The sequence below is a fragment of the Phalangium opilio genome, unplaced genomic scaffold (genome assembly GCF_054372755.1).
Source record: "Phalangium opilio isolate 3A_F unplaced genomic scaffold, DU_Popi_V2 ptg000048l_1, whole genome shotgun sequence".
Lineage (NCBI taxonomy): Eukaryota > Metazoa > Arthropoda > Arachnida > Opiliones > Phalangiidae > Phalangium > Phalangium opilio.
Genome location: NW_028324170.1, coordinates 4,036,493 through 4,064,253, shown reverse-complemented (window position 1 = coordinate 4,064,253; position 27,761 = coordinate 4,036,493). Strand labels below are relative to the sequence as shown.

Sequence of the window (27,761 nt, the reverse complement as noted above, 5' to 3'; positions counted from 1 at the left end):
CCCTTAAATTTAATTAAGAAATTTTAAGACAGCGCTAATTTAATGAAGGGGTCATCCCTAAAATATTCAAATCATAACTCGAAAACCGTGGCTCGGACGGCAAAATGTCATAGAACATTTTCGACTCAAAATGGCCCAGTAAATACGCCCTTTCATTATTGATGGACTTTTCACAAACACCCTGTATACTGCGCTGAACTAATTGTGTACAATTTCACCCTTGAATTTGAAAACTGTAGTTTAACAACGGTGGTTTAACTTTAAAGTGAATAAATTCCCTCATTAAGCGAAGAAAATTAAACGAAGTAAACTAAAATTTGAAATGGAAAACTTAATATAGGAACATGTTTAATTCTTTTAGCAGTTTTTATTTATTTATTTCAACTGAAATATCAAATATCTCCAACCTAGCATAGACATTAATTAACCAATTCAAAAAGAGGAAAATAACGGTCGTTTTCAAATCTCTTACGTCACGGTAAAATCGCGCCTCTAGCGGTAGAGACTGGCGAATTAAAAATCCACTTCTGGAAAAATTTTTGGGACGGCAAACGGGCTTGGATTTAATATAGGAGGCGGTGATTTAGCTAATTTCTGTAACTATTGAAGATATTATTTAAAGATAATTATTTTAGTAGATGCGTAAAGTTGATAAATCAGAATAAGAGGCATAAATTGAGCCAAAATGATCCAAAATCGGTCGAGAAATAAAAAGGTTATAAATTTTTAAATATTTTAAATAAATTTGGGTATTTGGGTGAAGCTAGCATACAGGGTGAAACCACCCCATGTTAATCCTATGGCCCCTGTAGAAATGTTTACCACGCATTGCATCCAATTTCAAGATGAAGCCATCTTATAGGCGACAAGTCCTAAAAATGAATACGTTTTTTTCAACAAATTTAAAGACAGGAAAACCCACCTAAAATTTAACTTGTATTAATTATTCTTGATAAAATACATTAATTAATTAATTATTAAACACACAATTATGTGCTGAACTACATTACATTCATAATATATCATAAATGGTGATAAAATATATATTGATTGTGTAAATAAATATATGAATATGTTTTATCCTTGTTTTTTTCCATCCTAACTAAAGTTGTTGTTGTTCGAAATCGCTTTATAATTAGTTTAAATTACCTCTAATTAACTTAATCTCAACCTTAAGGTTAAAGGGGGGTCTATTTTAACATTTCAAAACACATTTTTTATAGTGAGGGTGTAACTGAATATAGGTTAAATTGCCTAAAGTTTTAACGGAACCCAATTTTAAACAGAAATAATTGGGCCTAAGATTCGACATTGAGACACAACTAATAATTACTTAGCATCTAAATTGCTGGACTTAATCAATTAAACTTTTTGGAAAAGTTTTTTCAAAGAGGAATATACGAAAAATTGTAAGAAATTCAGATTGGTATTAAAGATTATTTTCAATATTTCAAGATGAAATTTTCAGCTAACCCTTGGTCAAACAATGAAGAAGTTATAATATTACAGAAAACCTAGAAATTCAGTTCATCTCAATTCAGGAACTATGTTATGCCAAAGATAAGATTTATAACTTAAAATCCTCAATTCTCTGGTTTGCCTAAGAAATTCGACAAAGCCCTTAATTTCCTTTTAAATTTTGGTGATTCTAATTTTTTCGAGAAAGATTTAGTTTCGCTGACGGCCGATTGGTCACGTCTCTCGTACTCTCCTTCATCCATATCATCGTTCTCTGTTCGAATCTCCATTTTTTGGACGATGAGTCGCAGTAATTGCAACTGCAAGTCCATCATCTTGGAAATTTCTTTCATCCTATCGAACAGTCTTTGAGTTTCGTCAGCACGTCAAGCCCATTTTAAACCATAAATACAACGACAATAACCAAGGCAACTCGCAACTATAACTACAGTAAGGTTGCCACAGATTTTCTATTCCAAATATCCCTGACCGTTTAAAGTAATTTTCCCTGACCAATATGCTTTGGGTTTCATGACAATATTAAAACTCCCTATTTTTCAAGGCACTGTGGCAACACTTCATATTACATCAATGCGCAACAAATGTTTGAAGAAGTAACCGTGCGACTACAATACATCAAACTATACTACCGCGGTGCAATTCGCAAATCAAAATTACGCGTAAAACAAATTGCTTTGTGCAATTACAAGAAAACCCACTCCAAGGCTTTAACTCAATGCCAAACAAAATATAGTTAAAAATAATGAGAATAAGAAGAAACATGTCCTACTTTTTTCGTTGATGGTATAGTTCATCACAAACTTCGTCCTGATGTTGACCAATCGATTCCGGTAAAGTCTGAGTGAAAGTTTTCTTCGTGGACTCAGGACTCGCGAACCAACCCGTCAGAGTGGTCCACTGAAAATTAAGAAGAAAAATATATAATACCACGTTAACCTTTGACCCCAATCCGTAGGCCTTAAAATAAACTTACTAGGTATGACGAAGTACATTTTCGGTTAGGGTACTCGTAAATTTCGCCTTTGTCCACCATTTTTAAGAACTTTGTTGGTAATTTACGTTCTAAATCGGTATGCAGTTCGACCTTAAACAATTAATTCAGTTGATTAGGCCTAGATTTAAGATGGCGACCTCCATGTAAACCATATTAAGCTTAGGTTTATGTAAGACTCAATATACTACACCAATTCCAAACGCCATCTTTTTTTGAGAATATTTCTTATAAATGGCTTAAATTTAAAACTAATTACCTGCATAGTTAATCTTTTTAATTGCGCATTTCTTCTCACAGTTTCTATATCACCAACTGCCAAACCGATCTATTTTAAAAGGTAATATAATGTTAAGTTACGCAAAATATTTTGGCAAAGGTTTAACGTAACGTAAGAATACTCGAAATAAAATCAATTTATCGATCACTAACCAGCAGATTCATGAGTAGAATAGGCATCAACACGATAAAGAATACTAGAAAGCAAGTAGCCACTGCCATCTGAAGCCAATTGGGATTGTAAGTCCTGAGAGGTTTCAGAAAGGTTCCTAAGAAGTCCATTTCACCCAACATCATGGTCCCAACTCGTACCAAAGACACAACCGGATGGTAGAAACCTTTCTCGTTCACTTTCTGATTGTAAACGTTAAACTGAAATCGATTAGGCTTAGCGCGAACGCGTATACTATACTACCGCCACCTTTAATTGTAAGGAATGTCTGTAAAACTCACGTCTATTTTGGCCAACAGAATATGGAAACTGAGGGCGAAAGCTATGAACAGAACGGAGAACACAAACATGACCTTGAGCAACGTTGATAAGATTTCCAAGAACATAACGACGTAGATGCCAACACGGTTGAACCTGATGAAAACCACACGAAATCGTACCCAAAACAACTTACCCATATAAGACCCAAGTACTTGATTACCTTTGCAAGTACAGCAAGTAATTGAACCAAGCAAGAAAGACTGCGATGGCCGCGTATATAGACTCCTTTTGAACGCTAACCAAGTCCCGACGGAAGTAACCCAAAGCAGCCAACGCGGCTGAAACGTACAGAGCCCATTCCAGGACATTGACAACGTCCAACAAATATTTGATGCGCTGTTGGAACATCTGATAAAACTCCTTCAAGATATTTAGAGCGACGAAACATAACACGACGCCAGATGTTATCTGACAGATGGTCTCGTACTGGGATTCCTGTTTTGTACTTAAGGTTTTTAGGAAACACGTTTTAAGACTTAACATTTTCAAAGCCTTACCCTTGGTCCCGAGGAGTTGTAAAAGGGATCCTCAGAGTCCCAAGCACTTGGAGTGCCATTTTTCCAAGAGGGAAAGTAGTGCATTAGAGAAACGGCATTTGCAGTGATAAAAGTGAGAAATACAGTGTAAATGGCCAAGTTCATCAAGTGAAAGTACATTCCATAAGCGGTCCTGAATTAAAGAATAATTATTCAAGTACAAGGCCTAATCAAATTAAATCACCTACCATTTGTGCTCTAAGTACTTGACGCAAAGCGGGTGTGAAAGTAGTTCCTCTCGACTATATCTCACCATAATCTGCATCGAAAATTTAATTACACTACGTTAAGCCTAACGAATGACCAAAGCCTAACTCACGTTTAAAACAGGCAAAGGGTTATGACTCTTAATAATCGATTTTAACGGACATATTTTCTCCGGATCTTCAAGATACATGAAATTATACTTGACGTAATACGACTTTGAATCTTCATTGAATTTTGACCTAGTGATACCCCGATCCAAAACGGCCATCATGACCTCGGGCATGACGGCGGTCAATCCTTCTAGCAGACACGAATAAATTTTCGTCGAAACTTTCATAATCTCGTCGACTCTAGTCGGATGTGTCACCATAGCCATGGTCACTTCGGAGTGTTTGTAATGCAAAGCGAAATCTATGGCCGTCATATCCTGATTGTTCCTCAAGACCTTGCAATTCAATCTCAGTAACAAATTAGCGGCGCTGGCTTTGTTGTGAACCGAAGCCAAGTGCAGTGCCGTGTTCTGAGGAATTTACAAAAATCAATCCTTTGAGCTAAGCCTAAATTTTCCGTTAATCCTATTAACCGGTGCACTTTATAACGATAATTGGGAAGAGATACTTCAACAGTAGCTGTGGTAGATAGATGGTTCGATTTTAAAAGTCGAATCACGTTCTTAAGGGCCATAAAATCCCCACCATGATCATTCCTACGTGACTTGTGGGGCAAATTTGTCAAACCACAAACGTTTCGTTTTCAAGATAGAAATGTTATAGTCTAACCACTAGCGATAAAACGAAGTATCAAACAAGACTGGACAAACCACACTAAGAGATGCAACCTCTATATTCATCTAGACTAGAGTTCAACCCCCTGTATAAATCGTAAGATATAGAAATCTCACTCACCCCATCTCTGTCCATTTGATCGAGCAAGTGCGAATGTACGGTAAGTAATTGATCCATGGTATGAGTGTATCCATTTTGGGCGGCGTAATGTAGTGGTGTCCTTCCTTTATGGTCCCGGTGAAGTAGGGCTCCCTTGACTAGCAATAGATGTACCACTCGAGTGTGTCCGTTTAAAGAGGCGATGTGTAAAGGTGTCATGCCTTCCCCGTCCATTTCGTTGATGATTAAATGACCCTTTTTACTTTCCAACAAGTGTCGAACCGTATTGTAGCGACCATAACGGGCGGCAAAATGCAACGGCGATTGGTTATCATTATTCTTTAGGTTTATAATGGCTCCCAGTCGAAGAAGACTTTGAATTGTTTTCAGGTGACCGTTTCTAGAGGCGTAGTGCATCGGTGTGCATCCGCAAGTGTCTCTTTCGTTTAATAAATTTGCAATTTCGGAACCTTTCTGTATTAAATCAATGAAATGAACTCAGTGACGTCAGAACTCTTACGTTTTTGAGACTGCTTCGTGCAGTCATGTGAACTTTGTAACTTTAGGGACCAGCAAAGAATATTATAATGCATCGTTTATTGCCCCCCCCCCTTGGGAACCTTGTTCTAAACTTGATATACTAGAGCAAATACATATCATAAATTTTTCGAGCCTTTAACTGGCACCTATCATTAACCAGAGAGTTCCGAAATTAAATTTAGAAAGACCTTGATATACCTAAAACGATCCCCTTTCCTACGCGTATTATTATTATTGTTTTGAAGCCACTATTCACGCACGTGTTTGTGCCTCGTGCAATACACAATCGAAAATGTGATGATAAAACGTGACCCATTTTTCCCGTTAAAATAACACTCTTTCAAAGAAAAAAAATAGCAAGATTTCCAGATCTAATATTTCGCGAGATACAAATGGATATTGGGTTGAAGAAAACATATATCTAATAATCGGACATCATTGGGAAAGAAAGAGGCGACGTTGCCATAGCAACGGCGGACGTATTTTTTTCTCTCTTTCTCTCTCTCTCTCTAACTCCGATCTCATCCACTATTCTAGGCGGCGGGTTAAGGTTAAATGTATCAAGAAAGTGATGGTATATGTCTGATCTAGACGCGGACACTGATTTGACATTCCGAACATGTTTGAGAAAGACCACCCGGAAGGATTCCATCAACAACATAGAAACTGTATATCGCGATAGGCGCAACACTAATATCAAAGGCAAATAGAAATAACAGGAAGTGACGGGTTTAACGTTTTTTCAGGAATTATATTGGAACGGAGACCCAAGGAAAGTGGTTAAAATTAACTCTAGGGTTTTAAGTCATTTTCAATTCAGGATTTTGTAATCCCCGACCAATGCCTCAAAAGTGAAATTCGTTATCTCGTCATAAACATCTTACCGGGCACTTACTAAAGGGTTTTCATTAACTTCCCCAATGCATCTCTATTTGAATTTTCTTAAACAATAACGATCCCTCGTCATACCAGATTTACCACCATGCAAGATTGAAAAAAAAAAAGTTTTAAATTACTTACCGTACAAATGACGGTGCAAAAATCATCCAAACATCCTCCACTTAAGACGATATGATGCAATAAATTTCGATGGCACTTGTCCCTCATTACAATATTCGCGCCAAGTCTTAAGAGACTGGTGACTGTATTCCAAGCTCCCCTCGCTGCCGCCAATAGCAAGACTGAACGTCCTTCTTTATCAGTCGCGTTTAGATCGGCACCCTTTATGAAAAACCCCCTCTCAAAATTTAATAAGCTAACGAGAAACGTCTAAAAATGCCTCGAGCAATCAAGTTAAGCCTTGGTCTAAAGGAGGAATTCATAAAACTCTTAAAACTTATTTAAAAGAAAAATAGGCTTAATGTTTGTTTAACTTTAGGTCCTTTAGAAAAGTTTTCCTTCCCGAGGCGAAATTCAAAATTTATTTTTACCTCCTTAACTAAGTATTCCACAAGTTCCGGATGGTCGAACATGGCCGCGCAATGTAAAGGGGTCATTTGTTGCGCGTCACCGATGGTCAGACAATGAAATTTCTCTTCGGGTTGAGCCGAAAACATTAGTTTAACAATCTCCATGGCACCTTGCGCGCAAGCGAGATGAACGGGTGTCGATAAATCGTGTTGTTGAGTGCTAATTATAGCCCCACTTTCCAAACAAAGTTTCACAGCCTGAACATAGAAATAGGTCATAATATTTAAATGGCAAGGCTTCAGTAAGACTTAAGCCTACTTTTATATCTCCAGCATGAACTGCCGAGTGTAATGGAACATTTCCATCAGCGTCGTAAAGTTTCATCATATCCTCGCGCTTGGTGCCTTGAGATTCCCCTATTCACATAAACAGAAGCCAGAATGATAAATTTTCGGTATCTGTCTTCTCACACCATCATTTCAAGTACTTCCTCTTGAAGTCAAGTGAAAAATTACCCCGAGTACATTATTCAAGTTTTTCTTAGAGATTTCTATAAGGTTATCGTATGCTCAAGGCTATTTCGACCTTTTCTTATGAGTTACGCATCTTATAACCAAGAAGCGATATCTAGTTTACTAGGGAGAAGGTGTAAATTCGCCACATTTCTAGCTTTATCTCCATTCCAAACGTAGGTCCGGAGTTAAACCCCACCTCTAAATTACAACCAGCATCTCACTGGTTCTTGAAAACTCACGTCAGCCCGACGTGAATGACGAAAATTACGTATTTTCCGACTGAGGAGAGACGAAATAGACCAGCCTCCTCTTGTATTTTGAAAGGGGGACTGGGACTATATGGCGCGCGAATTCTTATAGCTTCTCCCTAGTAAACTAGATATCGCTTCTTGTTATAACCTTATATAGGGAAATGGAAAAACTGGGAGATTTCTTTGCCAATTACAAAACCACGGTACGCATGAGTAAGGGTAGAGTTAGAGTTATAGTATATCAAGGTCATTCTAAATTTAATTAAAAGATAATTGCGCTAGGGAACGTAAAAATGAATTTCAGTATTTATTATGGTATGTCAAGGTCACTGAAATTAAATATCAAAGTACTCTCTAATTAGTTTAAGTTTTTGATTTAGCTTATTTTTAAGATCAGAGGTTAATCACTTATAGTAAGGTGGTTCCGTGACTAAGTCACGTGACCCCCGGGATGTCAAACGAGCAATATATTGTATTACCAGTAATTTGATTGGAGTTTTGGTCTGTAATATACAATAATTGTTTTCTTTTTATTTACGAGACTCCAGGGGAAATGCGTTATATTTTTTATCAATAACATTAATGGAAGACTCGGTAAAACCCCCTCGTGAGTATACCAAACAGGACACGAATTTGCACGCGCGAATACGAGAAATACAAGAGTTCATTTCACCGTAAGAATTCTCTATCCTAAGATCTATTTGATAAACCATTGATAGGTTATATCTATTGTTCATTGTTAAAGGGATGAACCGGATATACAATTTATATTGTTATTGTTAATAAAAATGTAAAAAAAAATAATAGATAAGCCTAACGAGAAATTGCGTGAGTTGAAATGATTAGGGTTAACGTTTTTAGGGTTAACAAATTTAAACCGATTTAGGGCGTTTGACAAAAAAGTAATTACGATTATATAGAGTTCGGTACGTTAACCTTTGAACTCGTTAAGCCTAATTTGTTAATTTTCTGAGCCTTTCGCTAAGTCAACATTTATTCTTGTTAAGAACTTAAACTTAAAATGTAATATCTTTTCAAAAAAATTAGACAATGGGGATTGGACTTACCCCACTCGAGAATGGCTTGCAAAGCGTTAGCTGATGCGTTTTTAGCAGCTTCGTGTATGGCGTAGTATCCATTATCGCAAGGAATCTTGGGGCAACAGTGCATCTCTTTCAACTAAACGCGTAAACAAACACGAGTAAAGTTGTTGTTAAACACCAGGGAGTCCAAGTTAAGTTTTGAAATCGCGTGGATTGAATAGAAAAACGTCCGTTGAAGAAGTATTAGACACTAACCAGGATATGCGCGCAATCCGCGTGGTCATAAATGGCAGCCAAATGTAACGGAGTACGGCCATGTTTCCCGCGTAAAGTTGTGTTCACCTTGCTCTTGTGTTTCACAATTTCCTGCAATGAAATGAATAATTGCGAACAAAGTTAACGATAAGCCTAATTTTAAAATAAAACTATCGTTAACACTGACCTTCAAAACTTTGACCTTGTTGAGTTCGGTAGCCAAATGTATGGCACCTTTCTGTTCGTTGTTGAGGATTGAAGAGTCGATACCATTGTCCAACAGGAAGTTGAGACATGCTAAGGCCTCGTTTTCAACCGCAACGTGAAGAGCCGTGTATCCTTCACTGTCCTGGGCGTTTATATCTAAAACGGTTGAGATTCGAGTTTAAAACGAGAAATAGTACGAATATACCGTTACGAAAAAGACCATCAAGGACACTTACTTCCACCGCGTCCGATTATGAATTCGAGTATGTTGACTCTGTCCTTGAAGACGGCGTGGTGCAAAGCGTTCCGACCTTTGTTGTCTTTGAACTTGAGTCGGTTGGTATCGGCGTAATAAAGCGATTCGAAATCTCGAAGGTTCCCTGATTCCGCAACCTAAATAAACAAAAGACAAAGAATAACATTAGGGAGACCTAGTCTTGATAACTTCCTTCCAACGCATTATGGGAAAGGATATATCCATCCATTAAGAATTTCGCGATAAAATCAACCCGAGATTTTGTTTATGTTACAAGACAAAATTAGGAAGATCCTGTATAATAGTGCGGGTTTTTTTTTTTTTTTTTCGTGTAAAATTTATCTGTTCAATAGTAAGAGTCGGCCAAGTGCAAAATTTAGAAGGTTTTTGATTGATTACAATTTAAAAAAATATACATTTATCTGTCATCAAGGACTTAAAACGATGTGCTTTAAACCAATTTTTAAAACTAATAATATACAAAATACTTCGACATCACTTAAGTTAGATTTTTTGTTTAAATCATCACTAATAAACGCAATTAAAGTTAAGTAATTAAAGTAATTACTTGTAGCCATCGTTCAAGCACATCTTCATCGGAACTTCCAACGAAAAATTTCGATTCTATTTTTTCCAAAAAGCGAAAAACTTTAAGTGGTGGTTCGACTAAAGCCGGGGTGATAATCCGCGAAGAGATACTTTTAACTCTTCTAATCCCATTTTCGCAATTAGATCCGTCATTTGATTTAGCTAACGAGTACTTATGACTGAATTTGTTTCTAAAAGTATCGGATAAGCTTCGAATTGGAGCCGAATTTTGAGCCATCAGCTTGGAAACTCTCGCAAACTGTCCCTAGAGTCCGTCTTCCAAGATGATGTCAAAACAGGGGGCCCTTAAACTGTCTTCCCCCTTTTTTCTACCCCTTAAAGACCCAGAGCGCCTCGAGGAAATCATAGGGACAGCGTTAGAGTTTTCATATAAGTAACCCAACAACAATAAGTATGTTACGTTAAAGCGAATCTCGGCTGTGGTACTGAGAGAGGAGGAGCTACGAGGACGTAACGTCAATTTTGTTAGTCTAAATTGTATGGCCTGAGCTGACAACTCAGATAATATGGTGGCCAAAACCGAGGTAAGAGTGTGACGCCACGAGAATGTTTGTAGTAACAGACCATAATTTAAACAAATGTCACTAACATTACGGCTGCAAAGTGCATATCAAACTTATTGTTATAAAGATGCTAATGGTTTGGACACTATCTCAAGGAAAACTTTAGTAAGATCTAGCGAGGATATAGCACGTTCCCAAGTGATATGAATGGCGTCATGAGGTCCTTGATATTAAGTACTGATCCTAAATTAACTTTTAAAAAGGTTCTGGGAACAAAAAGGGTCATATCCGGGGTGGATCTGCCGACATAAAAAAAAGACTTATTCTTAGTAGTAGTTATACTATAGGGATATATAACCTTGAAAGGATGTTAATTTAAAATTAAATACAGGTAAGTTTCCATGCCTTCCAAGGTTGAATTCTACTATATTTCATTTCCCCAATGACGTGATGTCCATTTTTATTGTTTTCATAGCTTCAATATTGTCTCCTTTTTTTATTATTGGAGTTTGCTTTATATCCGTGTTTGACAAAGGCTTGACCGTTTTTTATTACGACGTATAAAAGGTCATCCATCGAGGTTAATCTATTTATTGGCTATATCGACACGTGATCTAATCTAAATTAGATTGCAATCGTTAAATTTAAGGGAATAACGGTGGGAACAAATTTAACCGCTGTATAGGAAATTGCGCCAAACACGAAGTCTTGTATAAAAAAAATATAAAACAAGTTAAGGTTTCTTGGAAAATATATATATAGTTATTGCAAAGGCGGTAAACTCGTTAGTTAGTTTTACGTTATTGTTTTGGGTGGAATCATTGACTTTGAATTACTAAAGAGGACTAGCAAAGAGGAAATTATCTTTTGAAGACACGTTTATACTCAGTATGCTTAGGGGGAATAACATTATTGAGAAAAAAGGATCCCCTTGCATACCGTTAATACATAATTTTGTATACAGAAAAATTGTACGCTCAGTTTTCATATCCCATACAGGGGTTTATAAGATCCATGTTGTAATAGAGACTTTACGAATGTTTTTCTTATACTGCATAGGAGTCCCACTGAAATTGTACGTGGATGCATTTTAGGACCCCCCCCCCCCCCAAATATATACACAGTGTGGAACAGATTAAACCAAAACCTTACTTATACTCTTTTTCACGATCGATATATACTAAACACTAAAACATAAGTTCATAAGATATGTTCCATAAGTTTGCCACTGGTTACAAACTGGAGCGTGTCATGAAGTGACGTAGGTCATAGATTCGAGGTAAAGCGACGCCTGGTGAGGCGCTGTCAAAGGCTTAGCACAGACTAAATTGGAAGATGGACTGAAAAACCGAGTGTAGTCAATTAATTCTCGAGTCGTTCTTGAACTAGATCTCAGCAAGTCTCTAGTAGTGTCATACTTATGGAACATATCTTATGACTAAACCAATGAAAATTTTAACGTATTAACAAAGCAGTTGGTATAGTTCGCGCCAGTTCATAACTCAAAACTAGTCTTAACGAATATTTGAAATTATATACTTCAGTTGGATTGGCCGGAACCGACTTTTCTACATTTAAGTGTTGGTTCGGCCGATCTCTTCAACTCATTTCGCTTCGCAGGTTTTTATTGCGTGCAATATTTTTATATCTAACCTTAGAGAACAACTTGAGGTTAGATTTCGAATTTTCTCCCCGGAACAGTTTGGTTTTCCTTTGAGATTCTGCGTCCATCTAAGAGGATTTCTTAGGGGCATTTTTATTTGTTATTATCTGTCCGAAGGGACCCATTGAATTGATAGGAAGTTAGGTGGATATGTGTGTAAGTTTCGTGGGGGTTTATTCACGGTAAACCTTTTGACTTTATTCATGGCGTAAACTCGAACGGGGTTTTTGAAAACGAAAAGGACACTTTAAAAGCGATGGTATAACGGCTCAGCGAGCTGAAAACTTGACATAAAGATATTATATGACGTCATGAAGACCCATAAACCCTCGCGAGACACGGACGGGTAAGGACTTTTTGATGGTTTGAAATTTGGATCGAAGGTACTTATTAAATCATTTGTCACGTTTGATGGTGATATAACTTTGGTTCTCAAGAACTTAGGTAAATTTTGAAGATACCTTTAGAATTAACACATTTCATACAGTAATTGCACCGAGTTTCATGAAAATCAGGCTTACATTATACTCCTAAAAACCGAATGAAATGGTTCAACCCAATATCCTTACTCAAATTTTGATTAAGATCCTACTTGCGTTATTACAACTAAGTGTTTATTACCTTTAAGATCCTACTTGGGCTATCGATAATACTGCAGACTTCACCGAAGGTGCTGACAGTGTTAGCGACTGTCCCGTTGAGAAGTACTTTCTCTTCTCCCGTGGTCGTTTCGGTTACGGTTAACATGGGAACGGTCAAGTGTCGCTTGATGCCGTCGTGTCCTTTTATTTCACCCATTTCCGCGTCGCTACCGTCTTCGTCTAAACTCCTGGTCCTCTTATCGTGCATCGTGGTTCGAGACCAGACCTCGACCACTCTAACGAAGTTGGAAACCCGACGCATCTTGAATGATCTGAGAGAAAAACGTCGCCAAAGTCAAATAAAAGCAATCGTCGATCATTTCTCGAGGCAAAATTGCCTTTGAGGGACGTGAAAACGCAAAACACATGCAAGATGCAAATATAGCGATTAGTTTCGGAATAGCAATTTTGGAGCGCTTTCAAGCCCCTTAAGGGCAATATAGATTTTTACTCCATGATAACCCCAAGGTTTTTCCCATAAAGCGGAATTAATTTTTCAACGACAGTTTCTTAATGTGTCATTTTTGTTTTGTTTTGGGTTTTAAGACAAGGGGTTGAAAGAAGAACAAGAAGTAATTATCTTATGTCGTGCCATTATCGATGTTTATAAGTTCGTGATAAACTTATTTATATAAGGAAAAAAATATTCCCACTACGTGACAGACTTTCATGATCTTTTTCAGAAATTTTTATTTTTTGCAACATTCACGAAATTTGGAGATACTCCTACTTTACGCACGAGATTTGAAATTGAAACTAACAACTTTACGCACGAGTTTTGAAATTGAAAATACCAACTTTGCGCAGGAGATTTGAAATTGAAAGTACCAACTTCACGTGCGAGATTTGAAATTGAACCTAACAACTTCACGCACGAGATTTGAAATTGAAAATACCAACTTCACGCACAAGATTTGAAATTGAAAATACCAACTTCACGCACGAGATTTGAAATTGAAACTAACAACTTTAAGCGCGAGAAAAAAATGTATTTGACAAATCGCATCAATGAAATACAGGCAACATTCCAATTATAATGAAAATGTGCAAGATAATTCATTTATCATGAAAATGAACTTACGACTTTCGTAACTACGTTACGTTAATTCCTTTAGATGTTAAAGTTCACCCCATGGATAAATTGGTTAAAAATTACCGAAACTATACGGCTTATATTTGATTAAAACTTTTATCTCGATATTCACGGTGCCGATTTTGCTCCTTGATGTAGTAGCGAACTAGCGATAATGATGTAATCGCAATTTTATGGTTAATGTCACAGATTGTATGAACTGTCAGCCAAAACCAAAATTGCGCCGTTCTGCTTTGATTACAATCTCTAATCGTTGATTAGAGATCCGATATAATAATCAAACAATACTTCACCTTTGTCCCGCGGTTTTACCAATACAACAAACTTCCAAAAGGGATATTAAGATCCGAACCGTATGTTCGTCTGAAAACCTTCCAAAGCCTTTGTCCTTCGTTATATTAAAAGCGATAGTTTGAAAATAACGCGTGGATTAAAATAAGCCATTATCTTTTACTTCTGGCTCTTTGCCCGAAGAGCCTGACACGCCTAAGGTTCTCCGTAAGGCTCTAACTCGTTAATAAGTCCAAATATCATTCTCTCATTTGCCTCGTTGCCTAGCTTCGGCGGTCGGTGTTTTTTTATAACGAGGGTATAAGAAAAAAATGCACCGTCATGGTATAGTATGGTTGCAGCCGGTTTCTATATACTTTCTAGGGAATGCTAAGCCTAACTAGGCCTATGGAAACACACCGGAATTTGTTTTTACAAGGTTTCGATGATGCTCTTTTTTTTACTGTGCATGCAGCGTTAGATTGGGCAGAGTAAACAGAACCTGCCGAAGGAAAGAAGGATCGAGGGTTTTTGGCGCCAAATGATGGAGATAGACCATGACGTCATTCATTTGGGGATTGAATCTCGCGCCACTTTGATTAGAAATAGGGGGAGGGGAGGTAGAGGAAAAGGGCGGGAAAAAATCGCGGGAGATCACTGATCAATCAGTAATTACGTTTTTAATGGATTAAGGTCTCGCGCTGTAATAAAAAAACACGTGATGAGATATCTTCGTTCAATTAGTTAGAGGTAATGGAGGTATGCTATAGAAGAGGGCTCATTACGGAATTAATTTAACAGCCTTACTACGTATTACTTCAATTACTTTGAACAGATAATTGGTTTAAACTAGGTTGACTTCCAGTGGGAGTTTCGGTGGTTTCCGCCGATTTCTACATTTCCTCCTCGATAGAATGATATTTTTAAGTAGTAACCGTTTTCTTTTGATAATAAACCGTGATTTATAGAAAGAAAAATAAACTATAACACGTGTTGCGCCGGTTTTTCGAAAGAAGGTGTTTTTGCAGAGAAGTAAAACTCGCCAAAGAAATTTCATTTGATTACCGAGAATTTATTTTCAACACGAAAGTCATGAAAATTGGAACTATTACTCTAAGAAATGTCTAATTTAACATAGTTCCTGTGACATTTAAATAAATACAATAGAACCAAAGTTAAGATAAATAACACGGTAAACAGTTCCACCAAACCACTCAAGTACTATAGAGGGAGTGTAATATTAAATAACGCAATAATTTACGGTACCTTTTCGTTATTAGTTGTTTCCATGTTTAGTCATTTTCCAAGTGTTTCCCGGAAAACCATAAACGATAAATTGATTAGAAACAGAATACTGGAAAAGAAAGGAAGAAAAAAACCTTTAGTGTAAACAAACCGAATACGCCAACACACCCTATCTCTTTAACCATAGAAAACACCGCCCAAATGTCAACGAACGAAGTCCTTAATTACTTTTTGTAATTAAATAAGTTCAAGGTTCAAATATTGTCAGAGCTCGGTCAAGTGATGTGTGAACGGAAACCAGAACTAACGAAGTTCACCACATATCTGACCCAATTAGATATACAGGGTGTTTCAGATTGGGAGTGTGGTAGGACCGAAGTTCTGAGGGTTCTATTTGCAATCAATTTTGAGTTGAAAATGTTCCATGACATGTTCCCCTAAGTTATGAACATTAGAGTGTTTTAATGATGATCGCTTAATTAGACCAGCATCGTCCTTCAGTTTCTTACTTAAATTTTAGGGGTCATCCGTAAAACACTCCAATCAATCGGTGGTTCTTAGGGCAAAATATCACAATGTTTTCGACTTAAATTACCCAAGGAAGCCGGTGTACTTCGGCTTTACCTACTCACCCATTCTAAAACACCCTGTATAATATAAAACGAAATATGACTCGCAAATTAATTAGACATAAGGCACCTTGAACTGAAAGATGTCCATTATTACACCACACCCTTAAATTCAACATTAAAGGTAAAGTCTACCTTATTTTAAACTTTTTTTTTTAATTTTTCTTTTGGTTTTATTTAAATTTTTGCAACACCTTGGATTAGATTAACTTTTCCTCTACAATAATTTCATTTTTTAAAATATACATTTAAAGTTAATTTCGCTCCGCTTAACCTGTCTATTAAACCCACCCACTTTACGACATTATTAAGCTTTAATAATTAAAATTTGGGTTTCAAAATAATTCTGTTTATATATCGGAAACAGTATATACGGTATTGCTGGTCAGTTAATTAACTCGGTTAATTAATATATATATACATTATTTATATTAATTACTTAAAAACTACACCTAAGATAAACTTTGATTTCTTTTTTCATTTTAAATTATTTTTTTTAATACATTCGCGGTGGTGGCTAAATTTTACATCTTGTTTAATTGTTGTTGATTTTTTCTTAATTTTAATTTACACATTATTTAGAAATATTTAATTTAATATAATTAATCAATCAATAATTAATTGGGCCTAAACTTGTATCACGTGTTTGTATATTTGTGTATAAGGGAGAGTAGTTATTTGTTTCTTAGAATATTATAAATTTTTATTTATTTATTTGTTTGAGATGAGAAAAAACATGAATATATATAATATTTTGAAGAAAAATATTTTGTTTTTGTGCTTTATTGTTCTGTTGTTTTGTTTTAGTTGAAAGGTTAATTTGTTTTTTAAAGTAGGGTTGCTTGGTATTTTTTTTAATAAAATCATGAATTTTTTCATGAAAACATGAATAATTCATGGATGGTATAGGTTTTATATAGTAAGTTCGGTTTGATTAGTTTGTTGTGGTTTTTGGTTTTTAGTAAAGCGTGGTTGGTTAAATATAGATTTGTTTGTTTCTTTTTTTTTTAGTATAATTAGCAAAGAGGTATATATAAGGATTTGGTCTTTAACAAATATATAGACAAGGTATTGGTTGGTTTCCTTTGGTACAATATATACAAGCATACATCACGTTTTATTTATTTATTATTTTTTTTTTTTGGTATACAAGTTATTTGGTAGAAGAAGGTTATAAGCAAATATTTTTTGGGGTATCTTAGCTTTAAAAATACCTAAATTATCTACATTATAAATTTTATTTTTAGTCCCTAGCAACCCGCTCAAGGACTATAATAAATCTGGAGGTTCATTATTATACTCTTTGTATCGTCAAAAATGATCGAAATTTGATTGATTGTTTACGCGTCGCTTAGGGACTATGTCTAATAATCTGAAGCTTTAATATACAGGGTGTTATTAAAAGGGAGGTTAATAAGAACCGAAGCACAGTGAATTCTATGGAAAATCAATTTTGAGTCTATTATGTTTAATGACATTTTGCCACCACAAGGGTCATCGTAAACCAGTTATGATTGGAGTATTTTTTGTTTTATGGATGACCCCTTACTTAAATTTATGCTGTTTTTTAATTTCTTAATTAAATTTAAGGGGTCATCCCTAAAACAATTCCGTCGTAAGTCGCAAACGGAGTCCCTTAGGTCAAAATGTCATGAAATTTACATGGAACTCACTGTACCACCCTTTATGTAACACCCTGTATACTATTTAAGCGGCTTGAAAACCTTTCAAAAAAAATTCAAGTCGCTCAAGAACTAGACCTACTGCAATCAACTTGGTTAAAATTTTAAAAATGGCTTTATTTGCGGTAAAAAATAATATTACCCCAAAAAAATATAAAAATTAAAATATTAAATGTGGTCCCTTATTAGATTAATCAACTTAATCGCTACCCTAACTAAAATAAAATAAAAAAATAAACAAACCTTTTAAAACATATTCCTACTATTAACTGCGAAGCGTCTGCGGGTCAAAAGATCAAGGGTGCTAAACCAAAACCCTTCCGCGTTAAACCTTTCTTTAATCATCCGAAAGAATAACTAACTCTGCGTTTTCTAGGATCTATTTTAACTCGGGATAAAAATAGTAAACCTCGTTAAACTAAAGAACTAAAAATTAATGAATTATGACATTTTTTGGTCACGCCACTTGGATTTTGGTTTCGCTATTTTTTTTTTTTTTCTTTGCATAGGAGAGATAAGACAACGCGCCCTTTTTCTCAATTTTCTTTAAACATTTTTACAAGACAAGAACAAGGCGGTATGGGTATTGAGTTTTGAGGGGGACGGCTATAAATAACCGTTTGCTAAAAGGGGGTCCCAAAGGGTTGGCATAAAAATAAATTACAATATTTACAATTTTAAGTGGTTATTTGTTTTTCAAATACTTCGATACATTTTGCGGCTCTTCTACTCTAACGTAACTCTACGTTATTTTCGCCTATTTTTCACCTATTTCTTTGCCTATTTTGCACCTACCTCTTGGCCTATTTTGCACCTTTATTTCGCCTATTTTTTGCCTATTTGCACCTATTTTCTCTCACCCTAGCGTTTAATAAAAAAGTTTCCCAAATTTTAGTTTGATTTTTGGCTAAGAGACCATGATACCCACGTCAGTGTTTTAATTTTAAACTTAATTTCTATTATTTATTTCAATCAAAGAAAAAACCCTATTATTATCTTGATTATTATATACCGTAACCGGAAGTTACGTCACTCGTACGATTATTTGACCCCTCCAAGAAATGGTTGTAATTAGATGACAATCTAAGATTAGAGACCTAAGCCTATTTTCATCACATTATTGTTGCAATATTCCTTAAAACCGTTTCTAGGTGTCGTTTATGGTTGAAATCATCGTATAAGTCACGAATTCTTATATTAGGGCGTTAATTTACTATTTAAAACTAATTTTAATTAAATATTATGGCTTACTTGTGGGTAAAGTAGGATTCCATTCTCAATTCACCGTTATTAACTCACGTTACCTGATCTACTCGTGTCACGTGACTTGTCTCGCGATTAGTCTACGTGCACGCGCGCCGGTTTTTGTCAGAGATGTCGGCCATTAACCATCCTTAGATAGTTCACTTCAGTCCTTTTAAAGGGCTAGGTGTGAACTATCCGACCCCCATCTGTAAATTAAAGGGGGCGGGGTTTCTTCGTTGATGACGTGGGAGTGTCGATTTAAGCCCCTAACATCTTCTTGACAGTGTAGCCGGGCATGGAGTAGACAAACAGCATTAAGATGAGAATCAACATGGCGCCCAATAAGATTTTAACAATGACCCATTTGTAATTGTGCCAAATTATATAACGAATAGATTTTAAAGGATTCAGGAACCATATGAAGGAAGAGTCAGGTCGACTAAGAAAGAGGAAAGAATAAAATTAGGCCTAAAACGACAAAGGCTTATGACTAGAGTCTAGTACTTACTTGGGTTTATCTAGAGGGTCAGGTTCACTGCGTCCTAAGCCAGCCGGATTCTTTTCGGCATCTTCTTTGGGAAGGAGATGCAACTCGGCTTCGACTTTACCCTAAAAAAAGGGACATATTCCTAAGCCTCGGTTTACCGCAAATGCTTAACCTAACAAGAGATAAAAACTGACCGTTAATTCCATCTCGTCATTCTCCTTCTTGACATAGAAGGGCCACCATCCTTTGACCCTCCTTTGCTTGAAGAGCGAGATCATGGGCACCGAAGAATCAGTCTTCAACATGTCCAAAGTGCACAACTTGGAGGACTTGGCTCCACGTGGGAACCGGTTCAAGTCCAGAGTTATGGCACCTGAACACGTGGCAGAGGTCATTTATTGAAACCGAGGCTTAAGTTATGTTCAATTTGTTCAAAGTAACTTACCAAGGAAATCGTCGGCTGAAAAATGGTCAGCATCCCATACTTGAAGCTCTAGACGCGCTGGTATTTTGCATTCGGTTTCGTCCCAGGAGAAGAGGGACTCTTTACGAGAGATGACAATCTTCTCCTCGGCCGGTAAGTAATCGAATGGGTAGATAAAACGCCAATTAAAATTACCCTCCCCCGTTAATGATCTGCAAAGAATTTGGCAAAAAAAAAATGCAAGGAAGTCGTTTTAAACTTTCTGCGCATCATTTAAATTAGATACGTCTTATTCATTTCTAAGGAAACTTTAAAGCTATAGGCCTAAACATGAATACACATAAGTCTATTTTCTATAGTTAAGACTAAGCCTAATATTAGGCCTACTAGAAGTAAAAAACGTACCTGTAATGAATATCTGTACACTGGGTATCTTCAGGTCCCTTAAGCCAACTTGAGAATGAAACCAAAACGAAATGACCTTATTGACCTCTACTTACTTTAAATGGCCGAGGCTTAGCAAACTCACCCTTTAACATAAATATCACTCATTTTTTCACCGGTAAAAAACGCGTCATCTTCTAAAACTACATCATCGGTATTCCAAATGATTATACGAAGCTCGTAACTAAAACAAACAATGATTAATTAATAGATAAATTAGGGTTATAGACGTAGATTAGGCTTAGCGTTATTTACCTTTTAGGTTTCCTGGGCGAAATATCGGTGGGCATTCTAGGTAGTGGCATATCCATGGGAAACATGTCAACCCACATTTCTAATTTGCCCTGCTCGATGCCAGGTTTATCGGGATGGTACAAAGGTCGGGTTTCGATGTGTTCCTTAATTAACACGCAACCAACTTTGGGCATGTCTTCCCAACGATGCAATACCTCCAAAGCTAGTTGTTCTTCGTTAATTCTCGTACCTAAACATTAATCCACCCTATTTAAGCCTTGATTGCCACTTATTTAAAGTTTGAAACATTCCCCGGGAGGCTTAAATGTTACCTAACAACGAAGGATGCGTACCTTCCTCGTCAAATTCGACTTGGAAGTTATAGACGCGGTTGCCTATTCGAACTCGGTTCGGCATAAAATGTGGTGGATCAATTTTACCATCCTTGCAAAGTTTCGTTAAGATTTGGACCGGTTTCATCGGATCCCTCCATTGGTTCGGACCCGTTCTGCGCATAGACGCGTTAGGCTTAACTATAAATAGGAAATAAATGTTGTCTTACGTTTCGTATTTTACTGGTAAACCACATGTTGGCCGATGTTTGCTGTAGAAACGGTTTTCCAAGTCTAATTTCGTTTCACCAATCAGATCGTCGCTTCCCAATAGGTCCCAGTCGTAGATTTGAACCGTCAGTAAAGAGTCCTGAGGAAATGTCGCCTCAAACTCGAAGCATCTTAAAAATATAATGGAATGTAAAGTGGATGAAGGAATAAAGACGAGACATTTACTCGCTTACTTTCCAAAGACCGGGTTCAGTTGCTTCGAGATGTAATTCTCTTTGTCATTTGTTCTCTTACTGCCCAAATTGATGACGATGTATGGATCGGCTTTACCATTCAAGTCAGCCGGGTGTAAGTCCGTGGCCTGATTTAAAGTTTAACTATCCTTAAGCCTCGGTTAGGTATATTAGGCTTAACGAAATTAAGCGGGACACTGACCTTGACGACGTAAACCCTTACTAGGACGTGAATGGGTTCGTTGCTGGGAAGTCCTTGGAAAAGGCCTAGTTGCGGATCTAATCCGTTAAGGCTGCTGTCTTGAATGTCTTTCGGTAATGGTAGTTTGTAGACCTTCATGGAACCCTTGAAGACTCCCGCGATACGATTTTGGTCCTCCATTTCGTCCCCCGTTCTTTTACCCCGAAATAATTCAAAGGAATGTAACCATTCCTTGAATCCGTTAAAGTCGGGGACATTTTCCAACTCGCACGGGAAAATCTGTAGTTTATAATTACTTTTAATTCAACCTGGGTTGAATTTTACTAAATCTTACCGTGATAATGGACTCCTCGAGGACTCGCTTCCTTTGGGCTTTAGGGCTCAGCCTCGCCGCTAATCTGACGGCGGTTGATGTACCTTTAAATGTCCGTTTCTTAGCGTCACCGCCTTGATGTTGCGTCTCCAGTCGATGGAGTTCTTTTTCCATTCTTTTCGCGTCTTTGGCGCTTAGATTGTCGCCTTATTTCGATAAAGAAGCTTAACCTTGAAAGAACTACTCTTTTAAATAAATAACTTACAGTCGTCGTTATTGGGCGGGTCACCGTTGGGGAGATTGTTCAAAGTGGTTCTCGAACCCGAGTTGGTTCCACCATCGGTCTTGAAGTCCTGATTGGCTTTAATCATGGCGTCAACCGATGCGAAGTATCGACTCCACCAATCTTTATTGTCCTCGTCTTCCAAGGGTTCCTCCAAATTCTGCTTCTTTTTTCGTTTATTGACGTCACTTTTCATGTCCTTCTTGGACTTGTAGCCCTACAATGAATGCCGATAAGTGATATTCCATTCAGAGTCAATTGAACTGGTAATTACTTACGTAATTGAGAACGATGAGTATTTCTTTGGGTGCGTTATCTAGGTCCTGATTGGTGGCGTCATCGTTAGGGACGCGTAAAGTAGATTGCTGATTGGTGAATGATATCGGCGGGGGATAACCGAGTTGCGACATGGACTGCATCCTGGAAGCGGCTTCCTTGTCCTTTTTCGTCACGGGTTTGAACATGAATTTCTCTAGTGAACTAATGACGTGCGTCCCCACTAAGGTGAAACGTCCGAAACTGCGACAGTCCATGACTCGAATGGTCAAGGGCGGGCAGTACATCTCCTGGTCGGGTAACTCGACGTCAAAGTGTTTGACGGGCGTCAGGAAATTCGGGTTCTTTTTGTATTGTAAAATGACCGAGGATTGTAAGACGTGACCGGCGCATTCTATGTCCACTCGTGGACGATCCACCGTCATAAGGTGGACCCGTTTCAAATCGCGAAGACCCCAAAATAGTACTTCTATTCGGTACTTGGATAATGTCGGTCGGATTCCTTTTGGAACGGGTAAAACGGGACCGCGGTCCGAACGCCAAAGATTCTCTTTCGGTTGTGGCAAATCTGGAATGTCCTCTTTCTCTTCGGCGTCCGTGAATTGAAGCAACTCGAAAGCGGCCAACAATTCACCGGCCCTTTCTGATCCGCGGTAAATATCGTACCAGTCTAAACTTGGCGGGAAATTAGGTTTGCCGTACGCTTCGTCACTGAATTTGACGTGAGGTCGCGCTACGGCTCTCCCGATAAACTCTGATTTACCCTTTTGAGAAAGATTTAACCTCATCAAATATTAGCGGAGCCCAGCCAACTTAATTAGTCACTTACCACTTTGTCCTGGTCGAAGATTTCAATGACAATTACCGGAGGATCCTCTCTGATGTCTTCCTTGCTACCGTAAACAAGTACTTCTTGGAATAACAACATCTCGTCCCAGGTTGGACTCAACGTTTCGTCGATGACTTGCGTCGTTTGACTCTGATCGGAGAATATGACGCGGGCAAACGGGTCCGAGAGTCCGGAAGAATCGGAACCAATAAGGGACCGTGCTTGGTACATATGGGCCCGTAATTGAAATATTTGTTTCTCTAAAAGTAAATTAACCCACAAATGTCAAGCAAGTACGTTCAGGGTGATAAATTTAAACTATAAGTACTTACCTTTATATTCTAAGAAGACGGGAGGAGGTACTTGAATCTTGTCCGCGTTTCTAACTTCCGAACCAATTTCGTAACCTTTGGGTAACCCTTTCAAGTAACTCTTCTTGTGTTTCGTTAAGCCTAACCATAAATAAACTTGAACTTTCGCTTGTACCGCCCAGCCACCCGGACCAGTCGCCTTTTTTCCCGGTAACTGATTAACGATACAATTAATTAAAGGGCCTAAACCGTAAATTAAATTAAACGAACTTACTTTTAAGAAGAGTGTTTGAACTTTGGCGCAATGTTTCCCGCTTTCCTCCTCAACTATGGAATAAACAAGGTCCCTAGCTGGAATTCTTTGGTAAGCGACTCTTTTCCCACCACTAATCATCCATAGGAAGACATCCGGTAAGGCGTGTTGGGGCTAAATACCACAATTTAAACCAACTCCAAATATTGACAAATATTGAAAATTAATAAGAACCTACATCTTCGGTTAACTTCTTTAACCTTTGCAAAAACGTTTGAGTCGTTCTGAGTTTCTCTTTCAGAGTATTTTTTGTAACTAAAGGTTTCATGGTACGCGCCATTGATGCCACGTGGTCCTTAAATAAATTAATTAAAATATTTAAAAATCGAATTAAACTTAATTAATTTTAACCTACCAGCTCCCGTTGGCATAATTTCTGTCGTTCTTTATCTAACTTAGTTTTACCGGTGGCGGCACCACCAGCGCCTTTGATAATGGTAATATACCTCCTAATTAACAATCAATATTATTAATTAATTATTTAAATACCTTAATTAAAAATATTAATACGTACGAGCAACGCGATGCCAAATCTTCAAGAACCCCTCGTAATCGTCTATCCGCGTGTGGTCTCTCTAACCTGACCATTTCTTGGACGTCCGTCAAACCTTCTTCCTATACCATCGACAAATAATGATACAGTCTCTGACCATGGGTTCGGAAGACGAGTACTTACTAAATGTTCGGCAATTTTGGCGACAATGTTAGAGTTGTATAACCTCCTTCGATGATCTTGCCACGGAGATTTAACCCAAACGCAGGGTTTCTTGTCCCCGTAAGGTAGGTAATGGTAATTGCGATCGTTTGACGCGGGTTTAACAGGAACCGTCGTGGATTGACAAGTGGTTTCCCCGTAAATTGACTCGGGATTCGAATCTGATTCCGAATCGCTTTCGGAATCCTGAGCGTGAGCTTTTGTTTGTTGACTGTCCAATATATTACCCGCGTTGCCTAAAAACGTAGTCCGATTAAGTTAACTAATTTTTGTCCGAGGCTTAATGAAATACCTATGGTGATCTCGAAATAAATTGGTTTATCTCCGACCCTTTTGTCTATCATGGACGCTTCCAAGATGCACCCAAATAGCATATACTCCTCAATTTTTCCGTAAGTATTCTAAGAACCAACGACGGATTTCTTTCTTATATCCAATCACAGACTTGTACGTAAATAATCTTACCTCAGAGACTGGTATACAACTTTCAAGATCGACTTCGGCCGATGCCACCTCGATGCTGTCGAGAATTTCGGTTCTAACCGCGACAAGTATCCTTCCTCGGTACATAACTCCTTCTCCTAGGCCATCGTTGAGCGTCGTGTGTTCGTCAAAGAGCGAGTAATCCCGGGTAGACCCGTACAAGTACAGGTACGACGGTCCGAATGTTGGTAGGAAACCTTTCTCGCCTTCGTTCGAGATTTTGGACAATTCGATGAAGTGCGTTCCCACAACACTGTCGTTAACGGAGTCGTTGTCTCGTAGTTGGATTTTGATTCGTTGACATAAAGGAGGGAACATTTCGGTAAAGACTACTTGCTCGTTCCATGTCGGGTTGCAAGTACCTTTACGTACGCTAGTGCGTCCCTATAAGAGCAACCACGACAATTTTTGGCAACTGGCCAAGAGCGCCAGTAACTACTTAAGCCTTAATTACCGTTAGGCCCGCGAAAGAAACTTGGACAAATGGATCGACAAAATCCTTGTTTTCACCAGTGAAGGCCTTTTTGACATTGGCCATGATACCGGCGTTCATACGAGGGAGTCCATCAGCGCGGTAAATCTTCACCACGAATCTCGCGTGTTGACGTTCCGCGGGAACTCCATCCGGAAGTAACAGATTTCTTAAATAATAAACGAAGAAAACACACGCTAAGCCTTGGCTTAATAAACCGAGAATAACTCTAAGCCTAACTATGACTGAGTAAAATAAACTAAAAGGTCAAAGATGAAACAAAGTACTTACGCTTCGATATCGTCCTCATCTCTTTCACTTTTCGGTGGGGGCTAAATGAGTTTAATTAAATTATGTTAAATTTGAATTCATATTAAGTTTGAAATGAGATTAAAGGGTGGTACGACCAAAGTACAATGGGTTCTGTTTTCGATTTTCAGTCGAAAATGTTCTATGACATTTTGCCACAAGGGTCATCGTTTTCAAGTTATGAATGGAGTGTTTTACGTATGACCTTTGGTATGACCCCTTAATTCAATTAGCAAAGTCATTCAGTTTTCTTACTTACATTTAAAGGGTCATCAGTAAAACACTAATCATAACTTATTCACTCAAAATCGCTCACAGAACCCACTCCACTTCGGCCCTACCACCCTTTATGAAACACCCCGTTTCAAGGGATTGTAGTATAAAATAAAAGGTTCACTATACCGGTACCTTGACGGTGTCACCCTTTCCTACCACGGATATATCGCATTTTAAATAACCTTTGGGTCCCGCTGAAATATCGTCAGGATCCGTCAGAAGAGCCCATTTGTGGTAAAACTGATGTTCTGCAATCAATAAATTCCGTGTAAAAACCCAATTAGGAAAATAACGATTCGTGTTAATTACGGCGGCTAATTAATCGAAAGAGAGAAAAAATAAATATCAAGCAACTGGTACGTATCATTACCAGATTGAGAGAAAACGGTTCCCACATCGAGTTTAAAAGAGCCAATGATTTTCCCGGATCTGATGAGGTTTCGAGAATGGAGAACCTTTTAATTAAAATTAGACACTACTAAATTAAAAATAATTACTCCTAAAGTAACTTTCCGATTGATTTTATAATTTCAGTCTATTTAAGCGTGATTCGATGAAGGTTTATGTTAATTTCGGCGACAATTTATCTTGCCGTTAGCGAGAAATATTAACTTCAATAAATAATCATTTAGTTCATGGTAGTTTAGATTTATATTAAAATCGAATACCATTAAAAATTAATTAATATCTCCTAAATTATTTACGAGATTCGTGAAGAATTTTAACCGCGTATTAAGCGTAATTAGATGTATATTTCGTTAAATTTTGGTTAGTTAATTTAATTAACGTCTAAATTAATGTTTAAGTCAGGTTTTCAAGCTTACCGTTAACGTGATGATCTTGTCAAACAGCATTGATGGAGCCATATGGAAGTCGAATACGAAATACTGACAGAAAATTAGCGATTAAACTTTAACTAAATTATTAAAATAATTAATGACGTCTATTTATGTTAATTACTTCATTATAATAGGGACAATTAGTTGATTCTTTAACGCTGGTATATTTTTTCTGTTCGCCAACTTGTACGCATACTACGGGGTCCGCGTTGAGTCCAGCCAAATGCCGGGCTTCTATGATTGTTACGCAAATCTAATCGCGCATAAATTACAAAGCACTCGTCATTTCAATAGAGCCCTACATTAATATTAATACGAATTGAAAGATTAATATATCTAACTTGAAAATCTTGGGCTTTCAGAGCGGCTTGCATTAAGTGATGTTTGGGCTTTGACCTGAAACGCGTTCGAGTACGAGTGTTTTATATTAATTAAACCTAGACAGACCTATTCAGTTTTCAGCTAAGCAACTTTGAGGTCAAAGGTCATTATCGCAACCCACGCACGCTTTACCCTATGGTATTTGGTATCCTTGGTTAGACAAAATTGTTTTTACACTTGGGCCCAAAATGATTTCTAGTTCAAACCGTAATTACTTAGGACCTGGTTGACTTAGACGCAAGTATTTAACTTTGATATCAAAGGTCATTTTATTAACCCCACACGCGTTTTACTATTAAGTATTTAGTATCCTTGGTTAGACATCTTTGGAATCAGCAATACTGTCCCAAAATTGTTTTTACACTAGGACCCAAAATGATTTCCGATTCAAACCTTAATTACTCGGGCCCTGATTAGCTTAGACACAAGTTTTTGACACCATTGGATA

General features: G+C 37.5%; 2 protein-coding genes across 4 annotated transcripts in view; both read right to left on the bottom strand.

Annotated features, from left to right (window-relative positions):
- Window positions 1–985: 985 nt before the first annotated feature.
- On the bottom strand, window positions 986–17,968 carry TrpA1 (Transient receptor potential cation channel A1). Its single transcript, XM_089839504.1, has 21 exons — window positions 17,925–17,968; window positions 15,392–15,479; window positions 12,743–13,034; window positions 9,327–9,483; window positions 9,071–9,246; window positions 8,884–8,994; window positions 8,653–8,764; window positions 7,138–7,235; window positions 6,840–7,076; window positions 6,430–6,630; window positions 4,891–5,343; window positions 4,098–4,505; window positions 3,967–4,037; window positions 3,740–3,911; window positions 3,403–3,677; window positions 3,203–3,335; window positions 2,903–3,103; window positions 2,730–2,798; window positions 2,453–2,563; window positions 2,249–2,376; window positions 986–1,824 (listed from the first exon to the last, which is right to left on the bottom strand). Exons 3-21 carry the CDS (start codon window positions 13,022–13,024, stop codon window positions 1,584–1,586), a joined length of 3,636 nt encoding a protein of 1,211 aa, XP_089695630.1. The 5' UTR covers window positions 13,025–13,034; window positions 15,392–15,479; window positions 17,925–17,968; the 3' UTR covers window positions 986–1,583.
- The window catches only part of LOC149673792 (otoferlin-like), a 41,597-nt gene continuing 30,945 nt past the window's right edge, over window positions 17,110–27,761 (bottom strand). The window contains exons 8-37 of one of the 3 annotated variants that reach the window (XM_089839500.1): window positions 27,274–27,328; window positions 27,054–27,185; window positions 26,918–26,980; window positions 26,464–26,548; window positions 26,220–26,341; window positions 25,800–25,840; window positions 25,491–25,677; window positions 25,019–25,420; window positions 24,846–24,954; window positions 24,515–24,789; window positions 24,353–24,453; window positions 24,194–24,287; window positions 24,017–24,133; window positions 23,800–23,952; window positions 23,547–23,739; window positions 23,215–23,474; window positions 22,388–23,149; window positions 22,092–22,326; window positions 21,848–22,032; window positions 21,514–21,792; window positions 21,312–21,439; window positions 21,078–21,248; window positions 20,848–21,023; window positions 20,537–20,765; window positions 20,367–20,465; window positions 20,243–20,290; window positions 19,859–20,049; window positions 19,608–19,786; window positions 19,435–19,535; window positions 17,110–19,365 (exon numbers count right to left, since the gene is read on the bottom strand). In XM_089839500.1, the coding sequence (XP_089695626.1) occupies window positions 19,185–19,365; window positions 19,435–19,535; window positions 19,608–19,786; window positions 19,859–20,049; window positions 20,243–20,290; window positions 20,367–20,465; window positions 20,537–20,765; window positions 20,848–21,023; window positions 21,078–21,248; window positions 21,312–21,439; window positions 21,514–21,792; window positions 21,848–22,032; window positions 22,092–22,326; window positions 22,388–23,149; window positions 23,215–23,474; window positions 23,547–23,739; window positions 23,800–23,952; window positions 24,017–24,133; window positions 24,194–24,287; window positions 24,353–24,453; window positions 24,515–24,789; window positions 24,846–24,954; window positions 25,019–25,420; window positions 25,491–25,677; window positions 25,800–25,840; window positions 26,220–26,341; window positions 26,464–26,548; window positions 26,918–26,980; window positions 27,054–27,185; window positions 27,274–27,328 (5,353 nt within the window). In that variant the 3' untranslated portion in view covers window positions 17,110–19,184. The remainder of the gene's footprint in view (window positions 19,366–19,434; window positions 19,536–19,607; window positions 19,787–19,858; window positions 20,050–20,242; window positions 20,291–20,366; window positions 20,466–20,536; window positions 20,766–20,847; window positions 21,024–21,077; window positions 21,249–21,311; window positions 21,440–21,513; window positions 21,793–21,847; window positions 22,033–22,091; window positions 22,327–22,387; window positions 23,150–23,214; window positions 23,475–23,546; window positions 23,740–23,799; window positions 23,953–24,016; window positions 24,134–24,193; window positions 24,288–24,352; window positions 24,454–24,514; window positions 24,790–24,845; window positions 24,955–25,018; window positions 25,421–25,490; window positions 25,678–25,799; window positions 25,841–26,219; window positions 26,342–26,463; window positions 26,549–26,917; window positions 26,981–27,053; window positions 27,186–27,273; window positions 27,329–27,761) is intronic. The other 2 variants (XM_089839503.1, XM_089839502.1) reach the window with 2 other exon arrangements.

What these genes read in the sequence shown, in the direction of transcription:
- TrpA1 (XM_089839504.1), bottom strand. Translation starts at nt 13,024, where the DNA reads ATGCGTCGGGTTTCCAACTTCGTTAGAGTGGTCGAGGTCTGGTCTCGA. An exon ending in AATGTACTTCGTCATACCTA is followed by an intron (nt 2,377 to 2,452) that starts GTAAGTTTATTT and finishes CTTAATTTTCAG; the next exon opens with TGGACCACTCTGACGGGTTG. An exon ending in CTATACCATCAACGAAAAAA is followed by an intron (nt 1,825 to 2,248) that starts GTAGGACATGTT and finishes CGAAACTCAAAG; the next exon opens with ACTGTTCGATAGGATGAAAG.